The following is a 24,302-nucleotide window of genomic DNA, read 5'->3' as shown; positions in this document are numbered from 1 at the left end:
GTTAACATAAAATGCCATACTGGGTCAGACCAAGGGTCCATCAAGCCCAGTATCCGGTTTCCAACAGTGGCCAATCCAAGTCACATGTACCTAGCAAGTACCCAAACATTAGAAAGAAGGATCACACGCTATTACTGCTTATGAATTACCGTAATAGTTTATGGATTTAACTTCTAGGAACTTATCCAAACCTTTTTTTAATCTCAGTAACACTAACTGCTGAATCCACATCCCCTGGCAATGAATTTCAGAGCTTAACTATGCGCTGAGTGAAAAAGAATTTTCTTCTATTTGTTTTAAATGAGCTACTTGCTAACTTCATGGAGTGCCCTCTGGACCTTCTATTATCAGAGAGTAAATAACTGATTTATATTAACCTGGTCAAGTCCTTTCATGATTTTGTAGACCTCTATCATATCCCTTCTCAGTCGTCTCTTCTCCAGACTGAAGAGCCCTTACCTTCTTTAGCCTTTCCTCAGAGGGCAACCATTCCATGCCCCATATCATTTTGGTCACAATTCTAGCTGCACTGGAGAAAGTGCAGATATCCTTTTTGAGATGTGGTGACCAGACTTGCACACAGTATTCAAGGTGTGATCTCATCATGGAGCAATACAGAGGCATTATGACACCTCCATTTTATTTGACATTCCTTTCATAACAGACATAGGAAAGAGATTTTTCTTCTTCCATGGACAAAAATTAGAATTTTCCAAGATGTGGCATGAGGAGAAAATTATTTCTTCAGATGAAGCAAGTTATCAGCAGAAGGATTTTTTTTTTTAAGTTTCCATGCAAAATGTATAATAAAGTATAAAGGGATAGGTTAAAAAAAAAAAGTAACCACCACTACTACTTCATCTTATCCTTTGAGTTTGGCACTATCTTCAGCTGTTTCGGGTTTTGTAATAGGGATAGGGGCTCATTACAAATATAAGCTTGTGTTGAGATTAACTTATAGTTTCTGCTATTCTTCCCTGCCTTTTTGTGAACTCAGTGTAAAATAAAATAATAATGCAACTCATTTTAAAAAGTCAACACCAACACAGTACTGTAGTACAAGGTCTATTTATTGAGCACATCATTAGTTTGTTTTCTTTACAACTATATATAAAATTTTAAATCATATATTAGCAATTTCAGACAATCACAACATTCAAAAAATGAAATGAGTGTTGTACGACCTATAGCTACCTAGAGTTGTACTTAAAGGCAGCTCTTCAGCAGTCAGAATACTAACCCCCATTTGCTTTTTTAACAGGAGACTGGCTCCCTGCCATGCTTTGTCACTTTGAGTTTAGAAGGGCTTTTCCCAACTTCTGCCTTTATTGTATAAAATCAATATCAAAAAAAGTAAGTTTGCTTACCTGTAAACAGACAGCAAGATGAATTAGCCATTATATGTGGGTGACATCAGCCAACCACGCTGATGGTGTCCCAAATATTGAAGCTCTGTAAGAACTTTACTGAGCACGTGCAGCACTTCCCAAGCATGCTGCCTCTCAGCCCCTCAGTCTTTCGAAGAGCTTAAGCTTTAGCAAAGTAATACCGACCCACCTCCCTGGAGAGTCAATTATATATGGCTATTTCATCCTGCCGCCTACAGGTAAGAAAACTTGCTTTCTCTGTCAACAAGCAGGCATGAATTAGCCATTACACATGGAGAGTCCCAAGCTGAGAATTGCACAGTGGAAGAAGCAAGTGCTTAAAAGATAACCCAGCCCCACCAAGTAGACTAAGCGACTACACCGTACTGCTTATCCAAAAGGTTACCATCTCAGGACATGCTGTCTAGACAATAGTAGGACATAGAAATATGAAGGTATGAAGAGAATCAAGCAGCAACTTTGCAAATGTCTTCAATAGAAGTGGCCCCACTGTAAGTCACCATGGCTCTCACTTGATGAACTTGACAGTCTAATCTGTAAGCCCAACAGTTAACCGTGCATTATACAGTCCATTAAATAGTTGATTTGGCATCTGCCATTCCCAATCTATTAGTATCAAAAGACTGTGGAGAAACTGGATAGTGAGGTTGAGACTCCTTTAGGTAATACAGGGCACTCTTACAATCCAAGGAGCGAAGAGCCTGTGTACATGTGGTCTTGGAAAGAAAGTAAGTAGCACAATGCCTTAATGTGAAAAGCAGACACTACTTTCAGAAGGAACTTGGGATGAGTTTGTAAAGCCCCCCTATTGAAAAAAAAGTTACAGGTATGATGAATATGAAACCAGAGGCTGTAGTTCACATGCTTTGTGCCAAAGTTATGGCACAAGAAACATCATCCAAGTGAGAAACTAAGTCCACCAACAAAATGTTTGAAAGGAGGTTTCATAAGCTAAGACTAGACTGAGGTCCAGGGCACTAGACGTTGACTGACCAGAGGTTTAGAATGCCAGTTTCGTGAGTCTACACCAGGGGGAGGAGACAGATTGCTGTCCTTCCATCTGCTAGTGATCTGCTGCAATGGAACCGAGATGAATTTTGACTGAAGAGGAGCTAAGGCCCAAGGACAAAAGGGACTTGCTTTAGTATTTATTCACTCAGGTTACATGAGAAGGGGGTCTAAACAAGCTGGTCCTAAATCAAGTCATAAACCTCTTCCATTTGAAGCTATAGGATCTTCTATTTAAAGGTTTCCTGGTAAAAAAAAAAAAAAAAAAAAAGGTAGAACACATTACCTCTAAAAAGGAGCAAGGAGGAGATTACTGCACATTCAACATCCACACTATTAGGGCCAACTGGTAGGTTCTGATGGCAGAGTCTGCCTTTCTGTGTGATGAGGACTTGGGACTTGAGACTGAATTGATAGATGGACAAGATAGCATTACCACATTTACCGTGGCTAGGCTGATCTATAAGAATAATCCTCATATTATCTCAAAGTATCTTTGGGATGGTCCTGGTGAGGAGAGGAATCTGTGGGCATGCACAGAATATACAGATGCTACAGTCTTGCATAAAAGCTTCAGAAGATGATCTGTTGCTGCTCAGATGCATGGAGCAGAACTTTGATCTACTTGCCTTAAACAGAAAGATCAATTACTTGACTTTTCCAGCAACTAAACAAGTTGTCCCTAGATCAAGTGATCATGGATAACTCCTGTAGTTGTAAAATTCTGGTCTACCAATGTATTCTAGATTCTTGGAAAATGGGCATTGTGATGACCTGCCCATGACAAGATGCAGATGACCTCATAAAAACAAATTGCCATGCTGGGTCAGATCAAGGGTCCATCAAGCCCAGCATCCTGTTTCCAATAGAGGTGAAACCAGGCCACAAGAACCTGGCCATTATCCAAACACCCAGTGGCTATTCCCCAAGTAAACTTGATTAATAGCAGTTAATGGACTTCTCTCCTCCAAGAACTTATCCAAACCTTTTTTGAACCCAGCTACACTAACTGCACTAACCACATCCTCTGGCAACAAATTCCAGAGCTTTTTGTATGCTGAAAATTTTTTTTCTCCGATTAGTTTTAAATGTGCTACTTGCTAACTTCATGGAATGCCCCCTAGTCCTATTACCTCCTGGTAGATTGCGTTGGAGCCCATACCTCCCCCTGCTTGTTTATGTAGAACATAGCCACTCAGTTGTCCATCTGGATCACGATTCTGTTTCCTAAAATAAGGCGAGATAAAGCCCTTAAAGCTAAACAGATGGTGTGCAGCTCCAGATGGCTGATTTGTAGATGAGCATCCACTGGTACCCCAATCCTTCTATGCCTCGCTGGTGTATGCCCCACTCTTTGGTGGTGGCATTGGTATATAGAATCACTTGATGCAGTGGAACGTGCATTGAGGGGCCCTCTTTATTACTGCCTGATTCATCCCCCACTGAAGGGATGCTCTCATCCTGGGCAGGGGGAAGTGCCACAGATTTGGTGAGAAAGGCTGAAAGAGTTGATCCCATTTGTTTTGAAGGTCCCACAAATGCAGACAAGTCAGATGAAACCATATGCACTGCAGCAGCCATATGTTCAAGGAGAACCAGGGCCAACATTGCTGACATTGTCCTGATGGAGAAATCCTACAGGCCCCTCAGCAACACTTGCTCCGGAAAGAAGCCTATTTAAGCTCTTTTGAACATAATTCTTTGAGCCAGAATCATGTTGACTTGGCAAAGTTGACCATGAATCCCAGAGACTGGAGAAGCCAAGGGATTCCAGAACATCTAATGGGGTTGAACTTATCACTAGCCAATCATCCTGGTATGGGAATGCACAGACTCCCTGCCAATGAAGCTGTGCCACCACTACTGCAAGGCACTTTGTGAAAACTCTCAGGGTTGGAGAGAGGATGAAGGAGGTCCTTCACCACAAATCTAAAGAACCTCTGATGGGCAGGGTTACTGGAGATGTGCATAAGCCTCCTGATCCACAGCAATTCCAGTTGCAGTTAAGTCAAAGAAGTTTGTTGGGTGGAGAAGGATAACAGAAGCATAAGTGGTAGCCACACTCCACCGTTTTTCAGGACCCACCAATCTTTGTAGATATAGAGCTATTCTGGAAGGAAAGACTGACCCCTTCCCCCTACTGAAAGCAGGTCTCAAAATAAAAGGGATCCTGGCGATTTGGCTAATTCTGCTGTTGAGCCTTTGGCTGATGTTCTCTTCCCTTCTATTGTCCTCAGCACAAGGAGATCTGTGCCAATTAAGTTATCTCCCAACTCTGTAGAGCTCTGCAGCAACCGCAACTGCTTTTTATTTGGCTTCAAGGGGGGGGGGGTGATCCCAAAGGAGGGTCTCATGCTGTTTGGGCACTCTTAGCACCTCATCTGATGTTTCAGGGACTGAATGTGGCACAGAAGCCTGTCTTAAGGTAGAACCAGGACTTAGGACCATGGGCGGTGGAATGGGAAACCCTTCCCATGCATGTGGGAAAAAGATGGAGAGGATTCCTGCCTAGACTCCCTGCAATGAAAAACAGATGGCACCTTACTCCTAGATAAGCTCACATTGTTCAGCTGCACTCTATGGCTTGGTGTTCTTGGTCACCAGCACCATCCTTAGGGCTTCCAACTTCTAAGTGCAGTGCTGCTGCACCCTAAGGAACATTCAACCACAGCTGTAGTAGATGGAGGACTCAGTCCGGGCCCAGGCAGCAACAGATGGGGGTGCATAATGAACATCTGGCACCCATAGTCACAGACCCTTGAACGTCAGGCTCATATTTAAAAACAAAAAAAAAAAAAAAAATCACACACAAATTAAGAACAGAAAAGGCAAGCAGAAAGAAAACAGAAGTGCAATGAGGCAGCAACAAGCCAAAGCTGAAAAAAAGTTTAAGCACGACATGTCCGTGCAGTAGCTCAGATGAAGAAAGAGTGAGGTGCTCACGAAGCAGCATCGTGCATGGTCAGTAAAGTTTTTACTGCGTCTGCGAGCTGGCTCTGTTAGTGCTGTTGAAATGTCACCCCTCTGTAATGGCTAATTCATACTGCTTGTCAGAGAAAAAGCTTCATGCCAGGAAAATACAAGCCATCTTTAGGTAGTTAAACAGTATCTTCAATCTAATCTTTAGCAGCAGTGTGCTTTCGTCAACCAGACCCCCATCATATGCAGGGGTTTCTGCCACCACCATCCCCACCTGCATGTACTTGACGCAGGTTGCTTAAAACTGTCGACAGCTCTCGATAGAGGTCTACAGCAGTGTCTATTTGTTTTAAGCAAGTATCTCTAAATCTATAAATATAAATCATGAGAAAGGAGATTATGAAAAACCTGATTTTGTATGGGATAACCGGACTATAACACCCCAGTTTATTTCAAGACAAAAAGGTAGCAAAACTTTTCAGAGTGCTAACTGAAGGTGTTTTCTCCATACCAAAGTTATAAAATATCTTCTGTACTTTTAAAGTCATTACATAAAGAGTAAATTCTAGATTCCATAACATATACAGCCTTCTTATTCTCTCCTCCAATGGAGCTGAAGGTCACATCTAGAGAAGTAGTGGCTCCAGACTCCATGGTTGCAAGCTGAACTCGGACAACACTGTATGCCAAGTATCGTTAAAGATGAGGTGTCTAGCTGTGTTAAATATCTTACACACACACACCCAGCTATCACCCAAGGACTAGTGTATTTACATTGTTTAATAAGCAGCACCGGAATTTTCACATTAAAAGAAGTCCAATAGTGTTTAAATCAAGAGCCAAGAACATAACAGGTCATTAAGCTAAACAGTTCTGTAACAGACTGCATTCTTGCCGAGGGTTTCTTTACATATAGAGTAAACAGTTTCATGGCCACACAAGTGGGGGGAGGGAAATCAGGTCTGATACAGGGACTCCCCCCATAGCTGCGGCAGCCTATTTGTCAACATACACAAAGGACACCAGAAGAGCAGGCTAGCGCTAAAACAGAATGGACTCTGGAACCAAGTCGCATTTATTTATTTGATTTATGTTCCGCTTTTCAGAATATTTCCCTATCCCCTGTTGCAATGGAGAGGAAAGTGACTTGTGCAAGGTCACAAGGAGTGGCATTTGAACCCTGGTTCATACCCGCTGCTCTACCATATTGGAACAGTCTTCCTTTGGCAGCCTGGCTGTTATCCTGCTGCTGCTCTCAGCCCACCATATCCGACACATGCATGTTCCTGTAGGCAGTACTCCAGATTGTTACCTCATACACTGCAAGCAGCACTGCACTAAATGAAAGAAACTAAATCTGACAATTCAACATGCTGCAGCCATACTGCTTACTTCATCTGAATGTCCAAGACTTGGTTCCATGTTATCAGACCTAAAATACAAACAAGTTCTGCTACCCAAGCTTCTAAGGTTAAGAGGCAAGATTTCAATACTGGAAAGTGCAGTACATATCTAGAAAAAGGCACAAAAGCTATCAAAGTATAAAATATAAGTTACAGCAATACAATAAATATATTTTTGCTAACCCATTTGTAATGAGACACCTATATAAATGCAACTAATTTGACCGTACAGCTGAAAACGCCAAGAGGGCACAGCATGTGTGCAACAAGTCAGGCCCTGCAGCCTTCAACATCCTAGGTTTCTCTGGGTGCTAAGTTTTAAGGCGGCAGGTGGACACACAAAGGAAAGGAAGGAAAGCATTGCACAGTATGAAGTTCCTTTTGGCAATAGTAGCCTAAGATTGGCTTTTCCACGCTGTACGTTCAAGTTTTTCAGCCAATGCGTCCTGATAAAGGCATATCCAAAAACTTAGTATAGGCGTAGCATTGGAGGCAAAACTGACATTTCATTAATTGTAAGCAGCACACCTCACTGCTATATGCATGTGGCTACTCTATTTCTGAAATCCAGCATTAAAAAAAAACAAAACTTGCTTTTATATTAATTTTTCAGAAGTAAAAAAAAACAAACAAAAAACAGACAAAAGGACTACAAATATCCTCAGTGTTTGAATCCAAGAAAAATGTTACACAATACTTCTCTCCTACACCCTCTCCATTTACTATCTCAGTGCACTATGTTTAAATTGGCTTAGCTGATCTCTGGTGTTATGGACTTTAACCCCTAATTGCAGGAGAATTTAAACAGTGTAATATTAAACAGATTGGTGTCTCAGCTTCACCTATACACAAGTGCAATATAAATACCAAAATCCACCTAAGATAGCTATAACAGGAAGAAGTCCCCTGCCAAGAGGAGAACACCAGGAGCAGAATAGTCACGTTAGACCTTCTGACGAGATCTCGTGCAGATCCACATATTTACACAAGTGAGAGTACAGTCCACCTAGTCAGATGTCTGCATATCCCAAGCCATTCTCTGCTGCAGCATTCACTAGTATATTAGTGAGATTAGAGGATCTAATGTCTGATCTCAACTGTCACCTTAAGCACATTACACTCTTGTACGAGACCTCTGCTTTGGCAGATCAAGGCACATTATTTTGAAATGAGAAATCACAATTGTCCGATTTAGATGACAGCAGTTCAGACATGCAAAAGGAGGGAAATGAGTGTTATCTGCATATTCAGGTCTTACAAAATTCCAGTTCTGCAATGCTGATCAGCGACAAAAAACTTACTAGGCATAAAAAAAAAGCTTTCACCTGAGCCAGTTCAATGACTCAGTGGCAACGTTGTGCACTGCCACACAAAACGTTCCTGGCTTGATCAGAGTTTGCAGCTCTGGGAGGAGGGTGAAAAAGGGTCATGATCATTACTAAAATGGTGACACCCTGTGACGGGATTCAGGACCTACGATTGTAGGGTTCAGGAAAAAGTGCACGGCCTCTGGCCCAGTGGTCCTTGCAGCAATGATCAGATTACATAAGTTGGTGGGAAGAAGCAATATAAGATGGGGTAAAAATTAAGCGTGTTAGAAGATATTAAAAAAAAAAAATAGGTTGCTGCAAGGAGGGTACATGGGATGGTTCCAACTAAGCTGGAAGCACAAAGGAGCAGGATCAAAAAAAGGTTTTCAACTAATGCAAGCAACTGCACATAAATCACCCAAACAGAAAGCAAGCGTCTCGTGCACAAGCTGTGCTTTTCACCACATTTATAATTCATGCGCGCCTCTGCGCCTCCTGCAAGGATTTTCACAGATCGGTGACGCAAGTGAAACTGCTTAGGTGCTGATCAACAGACAAGTACAGCATTCCTACCACGACAGCCTACAACACTGGTGCACACTACTGTAGGGGTCCAACATGCCAGCCTGGTGCCCTCAAGCAAGACACCACCATTAATCCTCTCCCCCCATTTTTACATTATCTGACATTCCATAGGAATGGATGTGGTCTCTTCCAGCCTCGTGTGGAGTTCCAAGCTGCGGAAGAGACTTGGGAAAGCATCGAGTGATGATTCACACATTGTCCTTAGCTTAGGGTCCATGGATCAGTGCACCACCGATCTCTAACTCTATCCATTGACCTCTGGAAAGGCTGGTTCTAGGGTGCAAAGCTTAACGTTGTGCCCTTGGGCAGGCAGTCAGAAGGAAAAAAAAAAAGATAAAATGTAACTGAGCCCCATAGGGGATGCTGACCTACAGAATGAAGCCCAGCCAGACCACGCCTACTGGACAGTGCAGGAGGGGGAGTCCCCAAAGCAACAGGGGCAGGACACAGAGCTAATGGGCTTGGGGGGAATTAGGTCCAGGTCCTCATCATCTGGGATCTCATCCAAGCGATATCCATCCTGCAGCAGCTGACGATTCAGATCCTGGTTCACCTGCTGAGAGCAGACAGCGTGCATCAATGAAGAGTGATGAAGCAAGGGGCTTACAGGTCAGCACATCTATCCGTCGCTGCCCTCAAAAGCATGCAAGTAACTACTGAAACCGTCCAGAGAGATGTAGTAAATGAGATTAGGTACACAAATTATTCGCAGGACTGGGTCTGTAGAACATGGAGGTGGAAAAGCTACGGCACCAAATGCCTCAAGCAGCACTTAATCCAGCAGAGTTGTGTAGGAACACTCCGCAGGGATGACAAATCAGGACTTACCTCTGCAGAGGAGTAACCTGAGGAGTATCTCGACTCCACTTCTCCATCACTACAAGAAAAGAAAGAATCAGTACAAGAGTACAGTATAACAAACCTAATGGGAGATTCATCCAAATCTCTAACATCTGGCCCAACCCCCACCCCCTAACAACTGTATACGCCTCAATCCAAAAAGCACAGCCTCAATAGATAATATTAAAGCCTCCAGAATATTCCAGCCCTGAACCCTGTCAAATCATTCCAACTCACCTTACTCTAAAAGGAGGGGGGAAATCATCATCATAAGCGACTGGGCAGCCAATTGACTAAATAGTCAGGTTTTCAGATGTTGACAAAACGTCAGGTAATTTGACATCCTTAAGAGTTACCAGCAGAGCATTCCACAACACGGGAAGGGGGAAGGACAACATGAGGTGTGTGTGTGCCAAGTATGTGAAAGATAAATGGCAGCTTTCCACTGAACACCTGACACAAGATGTCTTCTTTTACAAGGAAACTAGCAAATACTAAACCCAGTAGATGGCTAAAAGGAGGCAAAAAAAACGTTTAGCCCCAGTCAGCCCTTTCTGCTCTTGGGCTACTGGACAAACAGATTTGCCCTGGGAGAAAGTCTCAGCAGTCCAGATGGATTTCCCAACGTGCCCTGTCATGGCTTCGCACATCGGAGCACCGTATTCTTGTCTAGCCACTGTCAAACCAGAGTTCACTGCTTCTGCATATGCACCAGCTAGCATCTGTTTTACTAGTGGGAAGATCACAGCAATGAGGTGGTGGCAGCCTAAACCCTGACAAGATCCTCTTCCCAATGCACACTCCAGCATATCCATTTACTCATTTTTATCTGACATATGCAAGCCATCATGCACGGTTTTGAGACTGCCAAATGCCGAAGGCCTAGAGGAAAAGCAGAAGGTGTACAAGGCATAGCACATTTATATGTAGATTTCAAACTAAAGCTGGAAGGAGGACACAAAGTTGATGCTGGTTCATATGAACCAGAAGTGCCTGTTCAGAAAAGATGGGGGCCTGTCTCAGAAGGTAGTGTCCCTCAAGGGAAAAAGGGTCACATTTACTAATAGAGACACAGCCTGAACATTGTCCAGTCACACAGTGTGAGATGCTGTGATTTTTAGTAGATTATGTTCCACACTCCTGAACAGGGCACCTGCCTCTTGGGCCAACCTTTGGCTACAAGTGCCTCCTGCTTGTCGATGTAAGCCACAACCGAGACATTGTCTGAAAGAACAGACTGCTTCCCTTCACCACTGGCAGGAAGCGAAGCAATGCTAACCTGACGGCTTTGGTTTCCAGCCTGCTGATGGACCTTCAGGCCTCCTCCGGACTCCAGTCCCTGGGCTACTTGAGCCTGGTAGTGGGCACAGCTAACAGAAACTGTGGTCAATTAAGGGACTCCAGGAAGTAAGTCCTCTTCTCAATCATTCAGATTTAAAGGAAGAAATCTGTCCTTTCAGGGAGCCGGAAAGACCAGAGAGGAGTCATCTGGTTCTGCAGAGATCTTGCGTTCTTCCCAGTGAAAGTTAGCAGGTCCACTCCTTACAATACCTGTGGAGCATCATCTTCAGCAACCTGGCCCAAAACAGTAAATACTCAAGGAAAGGAATAAACCCAAACCTGGCAGACAAATATCCTGCTGCATCAGATGAATATGTCCTGCCGTCTGCTGGAGACAGAGAATAGTGGCTTTTGCTGGAGCTGTACCATGGTAACAACCAGTGATGAAGTCACAGAAGGTGTCTCCTGCCTCCATCTGCTAGTAGCAGTAAACCCATATATCCAGACTGAAACAATGGAGTGCTTCAGGGAATGGTGTTTGATATATTTATAAATGATCTGGAAAGAGGTACAGTGAACAAGGCGCTCAAGTTTGCCGATGAGTCAAAATTATTCAGAGTAGTTAAATCCCAAGTGGACTGTAATAAATTGCAGGATGACCTTGCGATACTGTAAAACTGGGCGTCCATGTGGCAGATAAATATAATGTGGACGAGTGCAAGGTGATGAATACAGGGAAAGATAACCCATGCTGTAGCTATACGATGTTAGGTTCCATTTTAGGAGTTACCACCCAGGAAAAAAAGATCTAGATGTCATAGTAAATATTACATTAAAATCAATGTGCTCTGGTGGTCAAAAAGTAAACCGAATGTTAGGAAGGGAATGTTGAATAAAACAGAGAACGTTAAGGTCTCTATATCGCTCCATGGTAAGACCACACCTTGAATTCTGTGTGCAATTCTGGTCACCGACCTCTTTTCTCAGGCGGGTCTGAACCTGCCCCCAGGAGACCTGGCCGCTTTACCGCCGAGCGTTTCCTTGCCAGGAAAGCCTGGTGCATAAGGAGGACAAGTTCTGGGGAAAACCCCTCTGGGTCCCCTTCCCCCACTGGAGAGTCAGCTGGGGTGATGATATCAGTTCCCCTGGTGAGGTCTTCCCTCACTGGGGCTAGAACATGGAGAATCCTCTTCCCACGAAGCCGAAGGCAAGAAGCCCTGAAGAGCCCTCTAACCCCGGGGGAACACGCTGTGCATAAGGAGGCCCCATCTAACCCCTGCCACGCGTGACCCACACGCGTGGCAGGCCTGAGATCCTGTTTTCGGTCCCATCCGCAGCAGCGCGCAGATAGTCTGAAGTGAAATAGAAAAGGGCGCGAATAAAAAAAAAGAAATGTTCGGAGCCGCGACGTGGAGAAAGTTTCAGTCAGACAGGCAGGATCAGAAAAAAAAAAACAAATTTTGTGCTGCGGGAATACCGGCTGAGAAAAAAAAAAAAAAAAAGACAGACATGTGCAGCCGTGCTGCGGGAAAGGAGCCTGTCTATAGTGAAATCGCAAAGCCCCCAGTAAACGAGGCACACGGAGAAACTCACCCTTGCCCTCAGAAAACGACCCGGAGCCCCGGGAGCTGAGGGGAACACTGCTGACAGCTTCCCCGGCCGGCCTTAGAAGACCCGGTCCCTCCTGCACCTCTCCTTACCTCAGCACTGAAGACTGTCAAGTCAGCCGCAGTGAAAACGGCTCTTTTTTTTTTTTAAACTAACTTTATCAAGACAGAGAAAAGCTGTTGCAGGAGACAAGGGAGCAGCTGTAGCAGAGACGGTGGTGAGTAGCCAGGAGCCTCTGGTCAGACACCCAACTGTGGCAGGCAAAACCCTGACTCCCCGGACGCCCGGCTTCTACTGAGGGATGGCCCACAAAGGTGCCTAACACCTCAGGAAGCGACCGTAAACCAAAAAATTAAACTCAAAACTAAACACCCGCTGGAGTCAGAGAGAAATACCGAGGGACTGCAGGTGGCACTCGGTTATGTAGCAGTCCCCAAAGTTCTAATTGTTCTCCGACTCCACAACCCACTTTTCTGGACTGATCTGGGTATGGTTCAGGAAAATAGGTTTCTTGATTTCACTTATTAAAACCTCACAGGACTGATAAGCTGTAGTTGCCAGAGAAGGTGAATGCCCTGGTGCAGAATGCAATACTATCAAAGTAGGAAAGTATCAGAATGAATGCCCTACGAAGCCCCCATGGCTTGACTGATGCATGGGTTCCCCAAGGCTGTCAGATGCACAGGAGAATGGGTTGTGGTTCCCATGCTTGAGAAATATGGGGAAAACACCCCCAAAACTGGATGGCTTCATAGCACAAAACAATTATCTCTGAAAAGTAAGGGAGAAGAACTATCCAATAATCTGACAAAAGCTTTTATACAGTAAAGGAGATGGAGTCTGAGAAGTCACCACTCTTAACTTGCCTGGCAGGCAGGTCAGCTGATATCTTGAAAGGCCACACTGGGGTTGGGAGAATGCCATGGAGCCTGTATACAGTGCTGTGACGTCTACGGAGGTAAATTTCTACATAAACTCTTATTCTAACAGAAGGTTGCAAAAGTGGGACATTTTACAAGCAGATCTCACCTGTCTGAATCCAGAGAGACCAGAGTTTCATCTGATGTTTGTCTCAGAGCGGCATAGCCCTTATTAAACTTTACTGACCTAGAAAAGGATACAGCAGTGAGTCAGAAGCTGCAGCACACTATAAATATCCACTGAAAACACAAGCTTGTTTTATGCCTTAGAAGCAGCTCTCATATCCAAGATCCCCAAATAAAAGGGATTACCTCAAGGCTGACTGTCTGGGTTGGAGAGGGTTAAGATAAACTGTGAGCCTAAGGTTATAAACCATCTGAAAGAGCAGTCGAAGGTTATTAGCTATACCCTCTGCTAGTCGGGGCTTTGAATATTTTCACTGTTATTGTCCAGATGAAATACCAGCTTGGGATTATGATGAGCTTGTGTTCCCTGTCCAATTAGTAAGTAGGTAGGGTCATCTATTTCCTGCCGAGTAGTTTGACTCATTAGCTGACTTAAGACTTTCCTTGGGCAGAAAGCAATACAATTTTGCAAAACAAAGCACAGGCTGATCAAACACCATTCTTTCACACCTTTTGGTAGATGGCTTTGGTTGGTGCAGGATGGCTCCTCCCAGCATGCCTTTCTTCCTCAGTGCTGCCTTCGCCATTTCTCGGTGCCTCTCTAAAAAGAGCACAAAAAAAAAACCAATCTTTATTACAGCTGAGTAGTCCACACCCACCATGCCAAAGGTTGTCCCCCAACAGTCCAAGCTCTTGTCACTCTGGTTGCCAATACCTCCAAGCACCTCAAATAATATTGCCCTCAAGCGATTTAACATCATCCAGTTCCAGGCAGTGCACCCCAGCACTCCACCCTCATACCTGTCTCCCACCCTCAAGAAGTGCCATTACCTTCCTGCCCCATTTAATCACATTCTGACTCAGACAGCCTGGTTGCTGATGACTGCCACAAATGAACCCAAATTAACATTGGGCCAACTAATCCTACAGTGTTCATAATGCTAGGAGAAAAAGGATGCACACGTCTTCCCTGCTCCTAGCTTCACTCTTTACTGTAACAAGCTTTCTGCTCTCTTCCTTAAGAGGACATGCGTAGGTTAGCTCCATAAGATACCTGTACAGACCTGCAAACCCCTTCAACAATATATCCAAACAATAGCCAAGGAGGAAAGGCATTGCACAAGACAAAGGGCAGGTCCTTTGTTACCTCAGGCTATTCGAGATTTCTTGTTGGACCTGTTCAACCCTTCTCCAAGGGTTTCTGCTGGTGGGAGGGATGGCAGAGCAACTGAGAAAGGGCAAGTAAGAAGAGAGACAATTACCAGCGCCAATGAGGAGTATCCGAGCGGTCACTTACGCAGTTTAGTGTGTATAGAGGGAGCTTTGGTCATGATGTACGGTCCCCGTTTTACCACAGGACTCTCCTTTTCTGCCTTCTCGGTCTTTCTTACAGGCTGTTCATGGAAAGATGAAAAAAAAAATGGTTGTGGCAGCTTGGATATCATGGTCAAATATAGAGAATGATTAAAAATAAATAAATCTTTGGTAAAGTTACATTTCTTCCACCACTGGAGCACCTATAGCCAGTAAGATCCTGCCCACTGCACTTCCAAGAGTTAATGGGGGCAAAACTCCACCTTTAGCCTGGTGACTGCAAAGCCTGTACTGGCCAACCAAAGCAAAGCAAAACAAAGATAAGATCAACCAGAGCTGAATCGCCGGTGGGCCAAGGCTCAAACAAATCCCAAATGGTCTGAAATGCCACAAACCTCTCTCATATCCTGCTGAGAACAAGATATTTGGATCTGTGGGCTACAGATATATATTTTTAAAAAAATATATACTTCTCTTCCTCAAAGGGAACATGAGCAAAATATTTCTACTCTTCCTGGATCTTCTCCTCATGTACTTAATATCACTCTCCCACATTTGTTTAAAAAAAATAAGTTGGAGTAGTTTAGAAGATGGCACTTGTTATGAAAGTACCTGGTTCTTGCATGTCCTGCTACAAGAGAAAATTTAATCTACCCATCATTACCTGACCACACCATTTTGCTCACGGCTTCTGTTAGTGTCTATGACTTTGCTGGAACTTTGTACAGTTTAGCAATTAAAAATTACTACTATGCTCCGTTTCAATAGCTTAGCAGTAATCTCTCAGAGGAGTATTAAAATCAGGGCTCAACAAATCTTGGGCACCAGATCACACTGCAGCTAGAAATTTGGCCAGGGCATCCAGGATTTTCCTGTCCTGAATGGTTCCACTTGAGGCCAGGAAATAAACAGCTGTTTCCTTTGGGCCTGCACTGCACAGTCAGTTTCAGCCATGTAGTACCTGAACTCCTGCACTGGCCTCGTGAGATTTCAGAAGGCAAGACTGACCCGGACGTCCAGGCACTCCATGGCTCAAGCTCACCAAGGATGTCAATTCAGGTGGCAAGATCATGGGGCAGGCTGCAGGAGAAGCAAACCAGCAGCAGCCAGGCAGGGGGATGGATCAGGCCGGCTTTGGCATGACTAATTGGAGAGAGCGAGAGCGACAGACACACACACACAGGGTGAGGAAAATGAGCCTATGTGGATGGCAGGGGAAGCAATAACATAATGGACCTGATTTAATAAGCTTCCCCTCTTCTACCCTCCCCCAGACATAGGATAGGAAAACAGCCTTAATAAATTAGGACCTAGGGAGATTTCTTCCCCATTCCCACCCCCCTCAAACAAAAAAAAACACCCCAAAACAAAAAAAACACACACACACTTCTCCTTAGGAGCCAGCAGCTGGAGAGCTCTCTGAACCTGTCTCTCCTTTCTCCCCTCCCTTTCTCAAATTCTTCACCCTCAGTGGGTCTGTCGAGGCGGCTGAGAGGGCTCTCATCCCTTGGCTCCAGAGGTTTGGGGCTGGTGCCTCGATCCAAAGATTTGTCAAGGCCTGTATTAAAACTATGACAGCACAGAAGAGCAGACTATAGGTTCATGTTAAACTGGGGGTCTGTGCTGCAGACGGACTGCCAAGGCAGCTAATAAAAAAAGTGTTTTCTACTGTAGCATGATGTCGCTATAGGCAACTTTAAAAGACATAAGTAACATGCAGGCCGATACAGTACATTGGACGCGCTAGCGTCATCCCTTATTCAGTAAGGGGCCGAAAACGCGCGTCCAACCCCCCCGAACCTAACAGAGCCCACAACATGCAAATGCACACTGATGGCCCTATTATATTTAGGCATTCCCGCGCGATTCAGAAAACAAAATGTGCAGCTAAGCCGCACATTTTGCTTTCAGAAATTTGCGCCTACCCAAAAGTAGGCACCGGGAAAGTGCACAGAAAAGCAGTAAAAACTGCTTTTCTGTGCACCCTCCGACTTAATATCATGGCGATATTAAGTCGGAAGTCCCAAAAGTTTCCAAAAGTAAAAAAAAAAAAAAAAATTTGAAGTCAGCCCGTGGCTGTCAGTGGGCTCGAGAACAGACGCCAGCAAAATTGAGCCTTGGCAGTCAAGCCTGCTGACAGCCGCCACTCCGGTCCTGTTTTTTTACCACCGGGCCTCATTTGAATAGAGAATGGCGCGCACAGGAGAGTGGCCTCTCCCGCGGACTTTACTGTATCGGCCCGATAGTGAATGACAGCAAATAAAGTCCATGATGATCCATCCATCTGCCCAGCAATTAATTTAGTTTTAGGGTAGCCAACTGCCACTCTGTGCAGGCCACATCCAAGCCTAAAATTAAACTGTAGGTGTAGCAAAACAATTACCCCATGTCTTCATTTTCATTCTAGAGAGAGATAGTGGTACATGTCCATGCAGGTGCTCAGATAAAACAAAACAAAACAAAAAATTAGGGTTCACAAGGCAATGCCTGAGCAGGAATTTCCACACGCGCTCAGTACAGCAAAAGCTCTAGCAGCTATGAGCGAGAGGTCCCTTCAGTGTCCCAGATGACATCACCCATGTCGTGGCTAATTCAGCCCTGTTTGTTAACAGAAAAAAAAGGAATGAATGGAAGTGCATTTCATCCCTGAATGAATGTTTTAGAGGTATTTTTACATTTTTAACTTTTCAGCATACAAGTAGACCTTTACAAACTATACAAGACATTAGGTTATCAACACCTTACCAGTGGCTTATGTTAGAAACTGAATCCATGCAAAACATTCATAACTATACAGGAAGTATCTTCATCCTAGTCCATAAAATTCTCTGAAACAACCTCAAACCTGATCATATTTATTCCTCTCTCTACCCTTTAAAAAGGTCAATTTCCAGCAATTACCTATGCCAAAGATCCGTACAAAGATTACATGTCTAAAGACCTGGCTGTATTTTTTAATCCCTACCGAGTTATTTTTCCTCCTGCCTGGTAATCCTCGGGGTATGTTTTCAAGTCCTGCCAATATTTATTTATTTTAAGTGTTTTATATACCATTGTTCCAAAAGAAGATCACAACGGTTTACATTATCAACCTTCACATTCCTGATCAACAATCACACACTGTGTGGCAACCTTCACATTCTAGGGGGCCCGATGCAATAATTATGTGCAGAAAGCGGGTGTCAAACAGTCACCTACTTTAACGCGCCCCCAGGCGTCCCTCCTGGGGGCACCATCAATATTTAAATTAGGGGGGGCGTCGCCTTAGCGCCTCCTTGCTAACGAGAACCTGATCGGCATCGGCCGTCTGCCGGTTAGGAAAACAGATGCCAAGTTTATCGGCGTTGGTTTTCCTAAATGCCGCACACCCAGGGGGTTCAGGAAACGGACGCTTGTCAGTTGAGCGTCCGTTTCCTGCGCCCAACTGCCAGCATTTTTGTTTCATTTTTCCTCCTATTTAATACTGCAATGATATTAAGTAGGAGGCAGTACAGAAAAGCAATTTTTTCTGCTTTTCTGTACTAGTTTAAGGAGCACTCAGCAATTAATCAGGCCCATACAGTACAGTGCGCTCCGGTGGAACGCACTGTTAGCCCGCGTTTGACGCGCTAGCTTTACCCCTTATACAGTAAGGGGTAGTAGCGCATCGAAAACGCACGCCCAACCCCCCCCCCCCCCCCCGAAACTAATAGCGCCCGCAACATGCAAATGCATGTTGATGTCCCTATTAGTTATCCCCGCGCGATACAGAAAGTAAAATGTGCAGCCAAGCCGCATATTTTACTTTCAGAAATTAATGCCTGCCCAAAGGCTGGCGTTAATTTCTGCCAGCACCAGGGAAGTGTACAGAAAAGCAGTAAAAAGTGCTTTTCTGTACACCCTCTGACTTAATATCATAGCGATATTAAGTCGGAGGCCCCAAAATTTATTAAAAATTTAAAAAAAATAAATTTAAAATCGGCCTGCTGGTCGGAAGATGGATGCTCAATTATGCCGGCGTCCGTTTTCTGAACCTGTAGCTGTCAGTGGGTCCGAGAACAGATGCCGGCAAAATTGAGCATCGGCTGTCAAACCCGCTGACAGCCGCCACTCCTGTCAAAAAGGAGGTGCTAGTGTCCCTAGCGCCTTTCTACCATGGGCTCTCATATTGTTCCCCCCTGAATCGCTCGCACAGGAGAGTGGCCTGTGCGTGCGCCGGGAGAGCGGGCGCTCGCCCACTCTCCCACGACTTTTACTGAATCGGCCTGAATGCCTGCTCAGGGCAGGCGTTAATTTCTGGACGCACATTTTTTTCTTGCTTCGGGAGTGAACAGCTAATAGGCTCATTCACACGCATTTGCTGTATTGCATCGGCCCCTAGGTTAGCACCATAATACATTGATAATTACAGTTGATTAATCTAATACGATACCTAATTGGGTAGTTTGAACCCATGGACATTTCTAACCAATCTTAGTTTAGCAATGCTTCTCTTTCTGAAAATATCTGTACTACCCAAATGTAATTTTGAAATGTCTAAAGCAGAATAGAAATAATAATAAAAAAAAGACAAGTACATAGAAAAGGAAGAGATATTTTGCTAAACAAATTATTCAGATTGTTAATATGTCTTTGGCCCATGGAGTGGTGCCTATTTCTCTGATGTGTGCAGTGGTCTGTTCTATTCAGAAAGATCTTGTTAATCTAATTACCATCCATTTCTAACCTAAGTACGCTTAGTAAGATCTTGGAGAAGGGGCATTTGAATAGCTGGATGAGTTTCTGGAGGATAATATTTTAACCATGCAACAATATGGGTTTCAGAAATACCATGGGACAAACTTTGCTAGTGTCTCTTAGATTATGTACTGTGTGTATATATCATAGCCTGATTACTGTAAGACAGAACGTTAGTGCAAACATTTCTCATCTGACGACATAGTAATTAACAAATGATGAGAAATTAAGTTGTGAGCCTTAGGTGTAGGTGGAATGGCACTGAATTGATTAGAATTATTTTTTTTTTGGAAGGCAGTATCCAGTGATTTAGAACAGCGTGACCTCTCATTTTGTTCCAAATGACTGCAGAGTTCCACAAGGCTCCGCATTATCAGCAGCCCTGTTTAATGTGTATCTTTCAGCTCTTGGGTGTTTTGTTTGAATCAATGAATTTGATTTTCAAAATGTATGCTGATATTCAATTCTACATTCCCTATAGTAATGAAGAATTTCCTCATGATGCATTCATTTGGTGTTTCGATACTGTTAAGAGGTGGTTAACAGATAATTGTCTGGTGTTGAATTCAGAAAAAAGCCTCCATTCTTTGGCTGGGTCATAGTGCTCTCTCTCTCTCTGAATACAATCTCATCTGGGTGAAAACGTGGCCTCTCCGACAAGACTCAATCTTGGAATTACTTTCTACACCAAGCTGTCTATGAAAAGTCAGGTTAAACAAATAGCAAACAGCTTTTTATAAATTAAAATTGGCTTGACTTCGTAGGACAATTCTATCACCATTAGATTTTGAGGTAGTAGTACAAGCCTTGGTGGAGAATGAAAGATGGGGAGAGATAGATATACACTTAAATATTTGATCAGGATTTTACAGTTGATATAAAAACACTGCAGTGAGGGTTAGCTATGGGTTGTATTGGAAAGACTAACTATGCATATGAAAGAGCGACGCTGCATACCATTTGCCCAACACTCATTAAGTATTTTACTCTATTACATAAGGCATTTTGCCTAAATGACAAACTCATCCATTATGAGTCACAGAGAACACTGCAGTCCACTTCTCTAGAATTAAATGTGTGCTCTTATGATTGCAGCATGAAAGTTTCAAGCAAATCGTTTAAGGGCTTTCTCTGTTGTAGGTTCTATGCAATGGAATGAGTTGCCAGATGAATTAAGGCGTGAGAAAGACTTTGATATTTTGAAAGATAGTTAAAAGCACTTTTGTTTTCCAGTGCCTACTCAGACTATGATCACACTTAATGGTGAGTTTGCTTGGCTGTTTTGTAAAAGTAAAATTTTAACTTGTTTTCAAATGTCTTCCATTTTAAATTGTCTTTAATGTTTTATTTTGCATATTGATTGTTCTTCACGTTGAAGATTTTGTGGACTTGCTAACTATACGAATATCAATTGACAAAATGTACTTCTTAAAACAATTAAGTAAACAACAAAAGCATTTATGCACACTGTATAGCATAAGCAACAGACCACAAGAGTGTATACCAAAAGGAATTCAACACTAAAAAACAAAAGAAATTGTAACATTCTAGATACCCTTGATTCAACCCCTCCTCCAATCAATGCATTTCTTATGGGAAAAAAATTGCCAACTTTATTTTTCCCCCTCCCCCAATTCCTCATCAACTTAACATAAGAACATGCCATACTGGGTCAGACCAAGGGTCCATCAAGCCCAGCATCCTGTTTCCAACAGTGGCCAATCCAAGCCATAAGAACTTGGCAAGTACCCAAAACCTAAGTCTATTCCATGTTACCATTGCTAGTAATAGCAGTGGCTATTTTCTAAGTCAACTTAATTAATGGACTTCTCCTCCAAGAACTTATCCAATCCTTTTTTAAACACAGCCATACTAACTGCACTAACCACAGCCTCTGGCAACAAACTTTCAAAAGTAAAAATGCCTGATACTACTACCCCTCACCGAGGAGGAGGAGTGGGTAGAACCACAAACTATAACACACATATTCAATACCATCTGATAAAACCTGTTTATATAGAATACAAGCTAAAAAGAGTATATATGTGCAGAAGTCAAAATAAAAAACATAGGGAAAGGTAGCAATAACTATTTGTTACTTAGATTTACTACGACTTTTTTGCATACAGAATTCACTCAAAGCAGGTTATAGCACATTAGAATATTAGCTTACAAACAAGTCCTTTGTAGCTTCAGATTACAAAGGTGTAAACAAACATGCTTTTGGCAAAACTTGTATGTTTTATAACAGCCACTGGTCAGGTTATGGGAAAATGCAATAGGATAAATTCCAGAGCCATGCTTTAAAAAAACAAAAAAACCCACACACATTAACTAGTCTGCTTACTTTACTTTCTGGGGCAATGCCACAGACATCAATCATAGGTTCTCACCTTCACTTGTTTGCAACTGAGGAACCTCTAACTTATCCCATTATTTTTTCTGCCTTCACCACATCCCATCTGAATGATGTTCTGTGCAGCAGGCCAGGATGCAGCACAACATGAGCCACAGCAAAACAGAAAAACCCAATGCCCATTGGTGGAAGTGTCTTATAATAGGCCGAGGTCACTGCTGGATACAGGGGTGGCAGCCAAATTAAAACCTCATTAAAGCTAGCAAGAAAGGATTCCCACATTACCAGATCTTCATACACAAGTGTAATGATGGTCACAGAACACACCCACTGTGGCTAGGGTCAGCTGTGCAGAAACACGTCCCCCAAGGATCACTCCCTGTGAATTTGAGGCTGACTATATACAACCATAAATGCTAGTGATATCTTCTTAGCCTGGCAAGTCTCCTAAACCAAGGCAAACAGTTTAGACAACTTATCACTAAGGAGCTTAAGACACCTTTTTCAGTGTCAACCTTGATACTCAAGAACACGATGGTCTCAATGGGTCCCTCTACCTATCCTCAGCCAGGGGATTCTGAAAAGAAAGACCAGAGCCTGGAAACCCTGGAAAAGCTCCTTACAGACTGAGAATCTGTTTGGGGTGCAGACCTACAAACATGAAGTCATCCAGATAACGGATACTACTACTAATTCCAATATATCAAAGAGCAATCTGGTGTATGAATGTGCTGAAAAGTGAAATATGCATAAGAGAAGTAGTTGTCTAAGGGCATAAACTTATTGAAGTATGACACTCCCTCAAACTGTAAACCCAGCAATGGGAAATTATCAGGGTGCACAGGAAGCAGCCTGATTGTAATAATTTCAACTTACACATTTCTGCAGGAAAACCCAACACATTACAAAATAATAAAATGCAAGATACATTAATATAAATTCCTTACTACAACTTCCCTCCCCCACCCCTCACAAATGTGTCTAACTTGACAGCTGGCACCCCCCCCCCCCCCACACACACACACTTTCTGTCCTTTCTGTTCCTCCAATATCGTCAAGACATTAAGTTGGAGGAAGTATAGAAGAGCAAAAGTCATTAAGTTAAACCATTACTATGCCAAGGAGTGTCCCAGACTGGCCGCTGTCAGAGGCGGGATGCTGGGATGGATGGATCCTGACATGACCCAACAAGGCCACAGATGATTTCATAAGCTCTTCTCGCCAGAAAGACTACCAATATTTTCCCTGGTTCCTACAAGTCTTAGCTGAAGCCTAACTTTTGTAACTCATTTTTCCACCCTGCCTTGGAGATATTTGAAGGTCTGTCTCTCTCACTCTTTCCCCAGCCTGTCTCTTGACCGTCATATGATACTTGAACTTGGGTGGTCCACTTTAGCAAAAGCTGTGGTAACTCTGGACAGTCAGAGCCATCACATGCGCTTTGTCTCATTAATATCAAATATATTTAGCTCAGCATTAAGTATCTCAATTTGCCTTTGCACGAAACTAATTTAGATATAAAGCCTTCTTCCAAGTACACATTTGACTTTTTTTTTTTTTTCAAAACTTAAAATACAATTACTTAAGTACTTTCTGTGCCAGTACCACGAAAGGGCAGATAAAAAGACGCAATTCAAATGTTGCAGGCAAACTGCATCTAGGTACATGAGGCTAGACTACACCTTCGTTTTCAAAGTAAAACAATTTACTCAAAAAGGGCTTCTCCCTAATCTGCACCGACCCAAATGTCCCGCTGCCCTGGCGATTAAAGCGGCTGCAGCGTCACGGACACAAGAGCGGATTTAGAGATTCATCCCTCGGAGCTGCCCGGCAAAGCGCATCCAGGGCCTGCACAGCCAGGACCCAGCTGACCCCAGCGGGACGCCGAACAGCCCCCTGGCCTCCTCCCTCTTCTTACCTCCGTGCTGCCCTCCCCTGAGCCCCGCTCGGGGTCTCCGCTCGAGTCAGGCTCCATCCCTGAGCTCCGGAGGGGACTCGTCCAGCACCGCCCGGGCCTCTTCCTGCACTACAGCCACGCCCTGTTACTGTTCACCTCTATTAACCAACCCCCTCACCCCGTAAGCTTTTTTTTTTTGTAATCACCAATAGCATGCGCCCTCCGAGTCACGTGACACACGCCTTATTACGTCGCGTCACGTTACAGGAAGCCGGGACTTGACTATGGCCGCCATTGTTCTTGAGTCCAAGCGGGCGAGGTTGTCGACATATCTTAAACGTGATAGCGTGGTGAGGGGCTTGGACGGTTTTGGGATTTTGTTAGACGCGATGCGGGGACGCGATGACTGAAAAGTTGCCGTCCTTTTTCGCCATTCAAGGAAGATGGCGCTCAATAGACTGCGCTTTTTCTGCTTCGCCGTGGTTACTATGACAACTCCGGAGGGTTGGAATTCGGAAGGTTATTTTCAGTTTTTGAGGCGTTGTCTGTAATGGTTTAGAGAAACCCATTTATTCATTAGCATTATGGAATGCAGTATGAATTCATATTAGAGAAAATATAAATCAACTAA

The 24,302-nt window shown here is 43.7% G+C and overlaps 1 protein-coding gene across 4 annotated transcripts; it reads right to left on the bottom strand.

Annotated features, from left to right (window-relative positions):
• Positions 1-4,737: 4,737 nt before the first annotated feature.
• On the bottom strand, positions 4,738-23,837 carry FAM219B (family with sequence similarity 219 member B). Of its 4 annotated transcripts, none has more exons than XM_029575175.1 (6): positions 23,693-23,837; positions 14,686-14,782; positions 13,899-13,989; positions 13,372-13,449; positions 9,442-9,490; positions 4,738-9,169 (listed from the first exon to the last, which is right to left on the bottom strand). In XM_029575175.1, exons 1-6 carry the CDS (start codon positions 23,747-23,749, stop codon positions 9,011-9,013), a joined length of 531 nt encoding a protein of 176 aa, XP_029431035.1. In that variant the 5' UTR covers positions 23,750-23,837; the 3' UTR covers positions 4,738-9,010. The 4 variants fall into 4 exon arrangements, with proteins under 4 accessions (XP_029431035.1, XP_029431036.1, XP_029431037.1 ...); XM_029575176.1 differs by having other exon boundaries at positions 4,738-9,166; XM_029575177.1 differs by lacking the exon at positions 13,372-13,449.
• Positions 23,838-24,302: the final 465 nt, after the last annotated feature.

This window comes from Rhinatrema bivittatum, chromosome 13 (assembly GCF_901001135.1).
Source record: "Rhinatrema bivittatum chromosome 13, aRhiBiv1.1, whole genome shotgun sequence".
In the NCBI taxonomy this organism is placed as follows: domain Eukaryota; kingdom Metazoa; phylum Chordata; class Amphibia; order Gymnophiona; family Rhinatrematidae; genus Rhinatrema; species Rhinatrema bivittatum.
The sequence above is the reverse complement of the archived record's forward strand: the minus strand, read 5'-3'. Positions and strand labels throughout refer to the sequence as shown.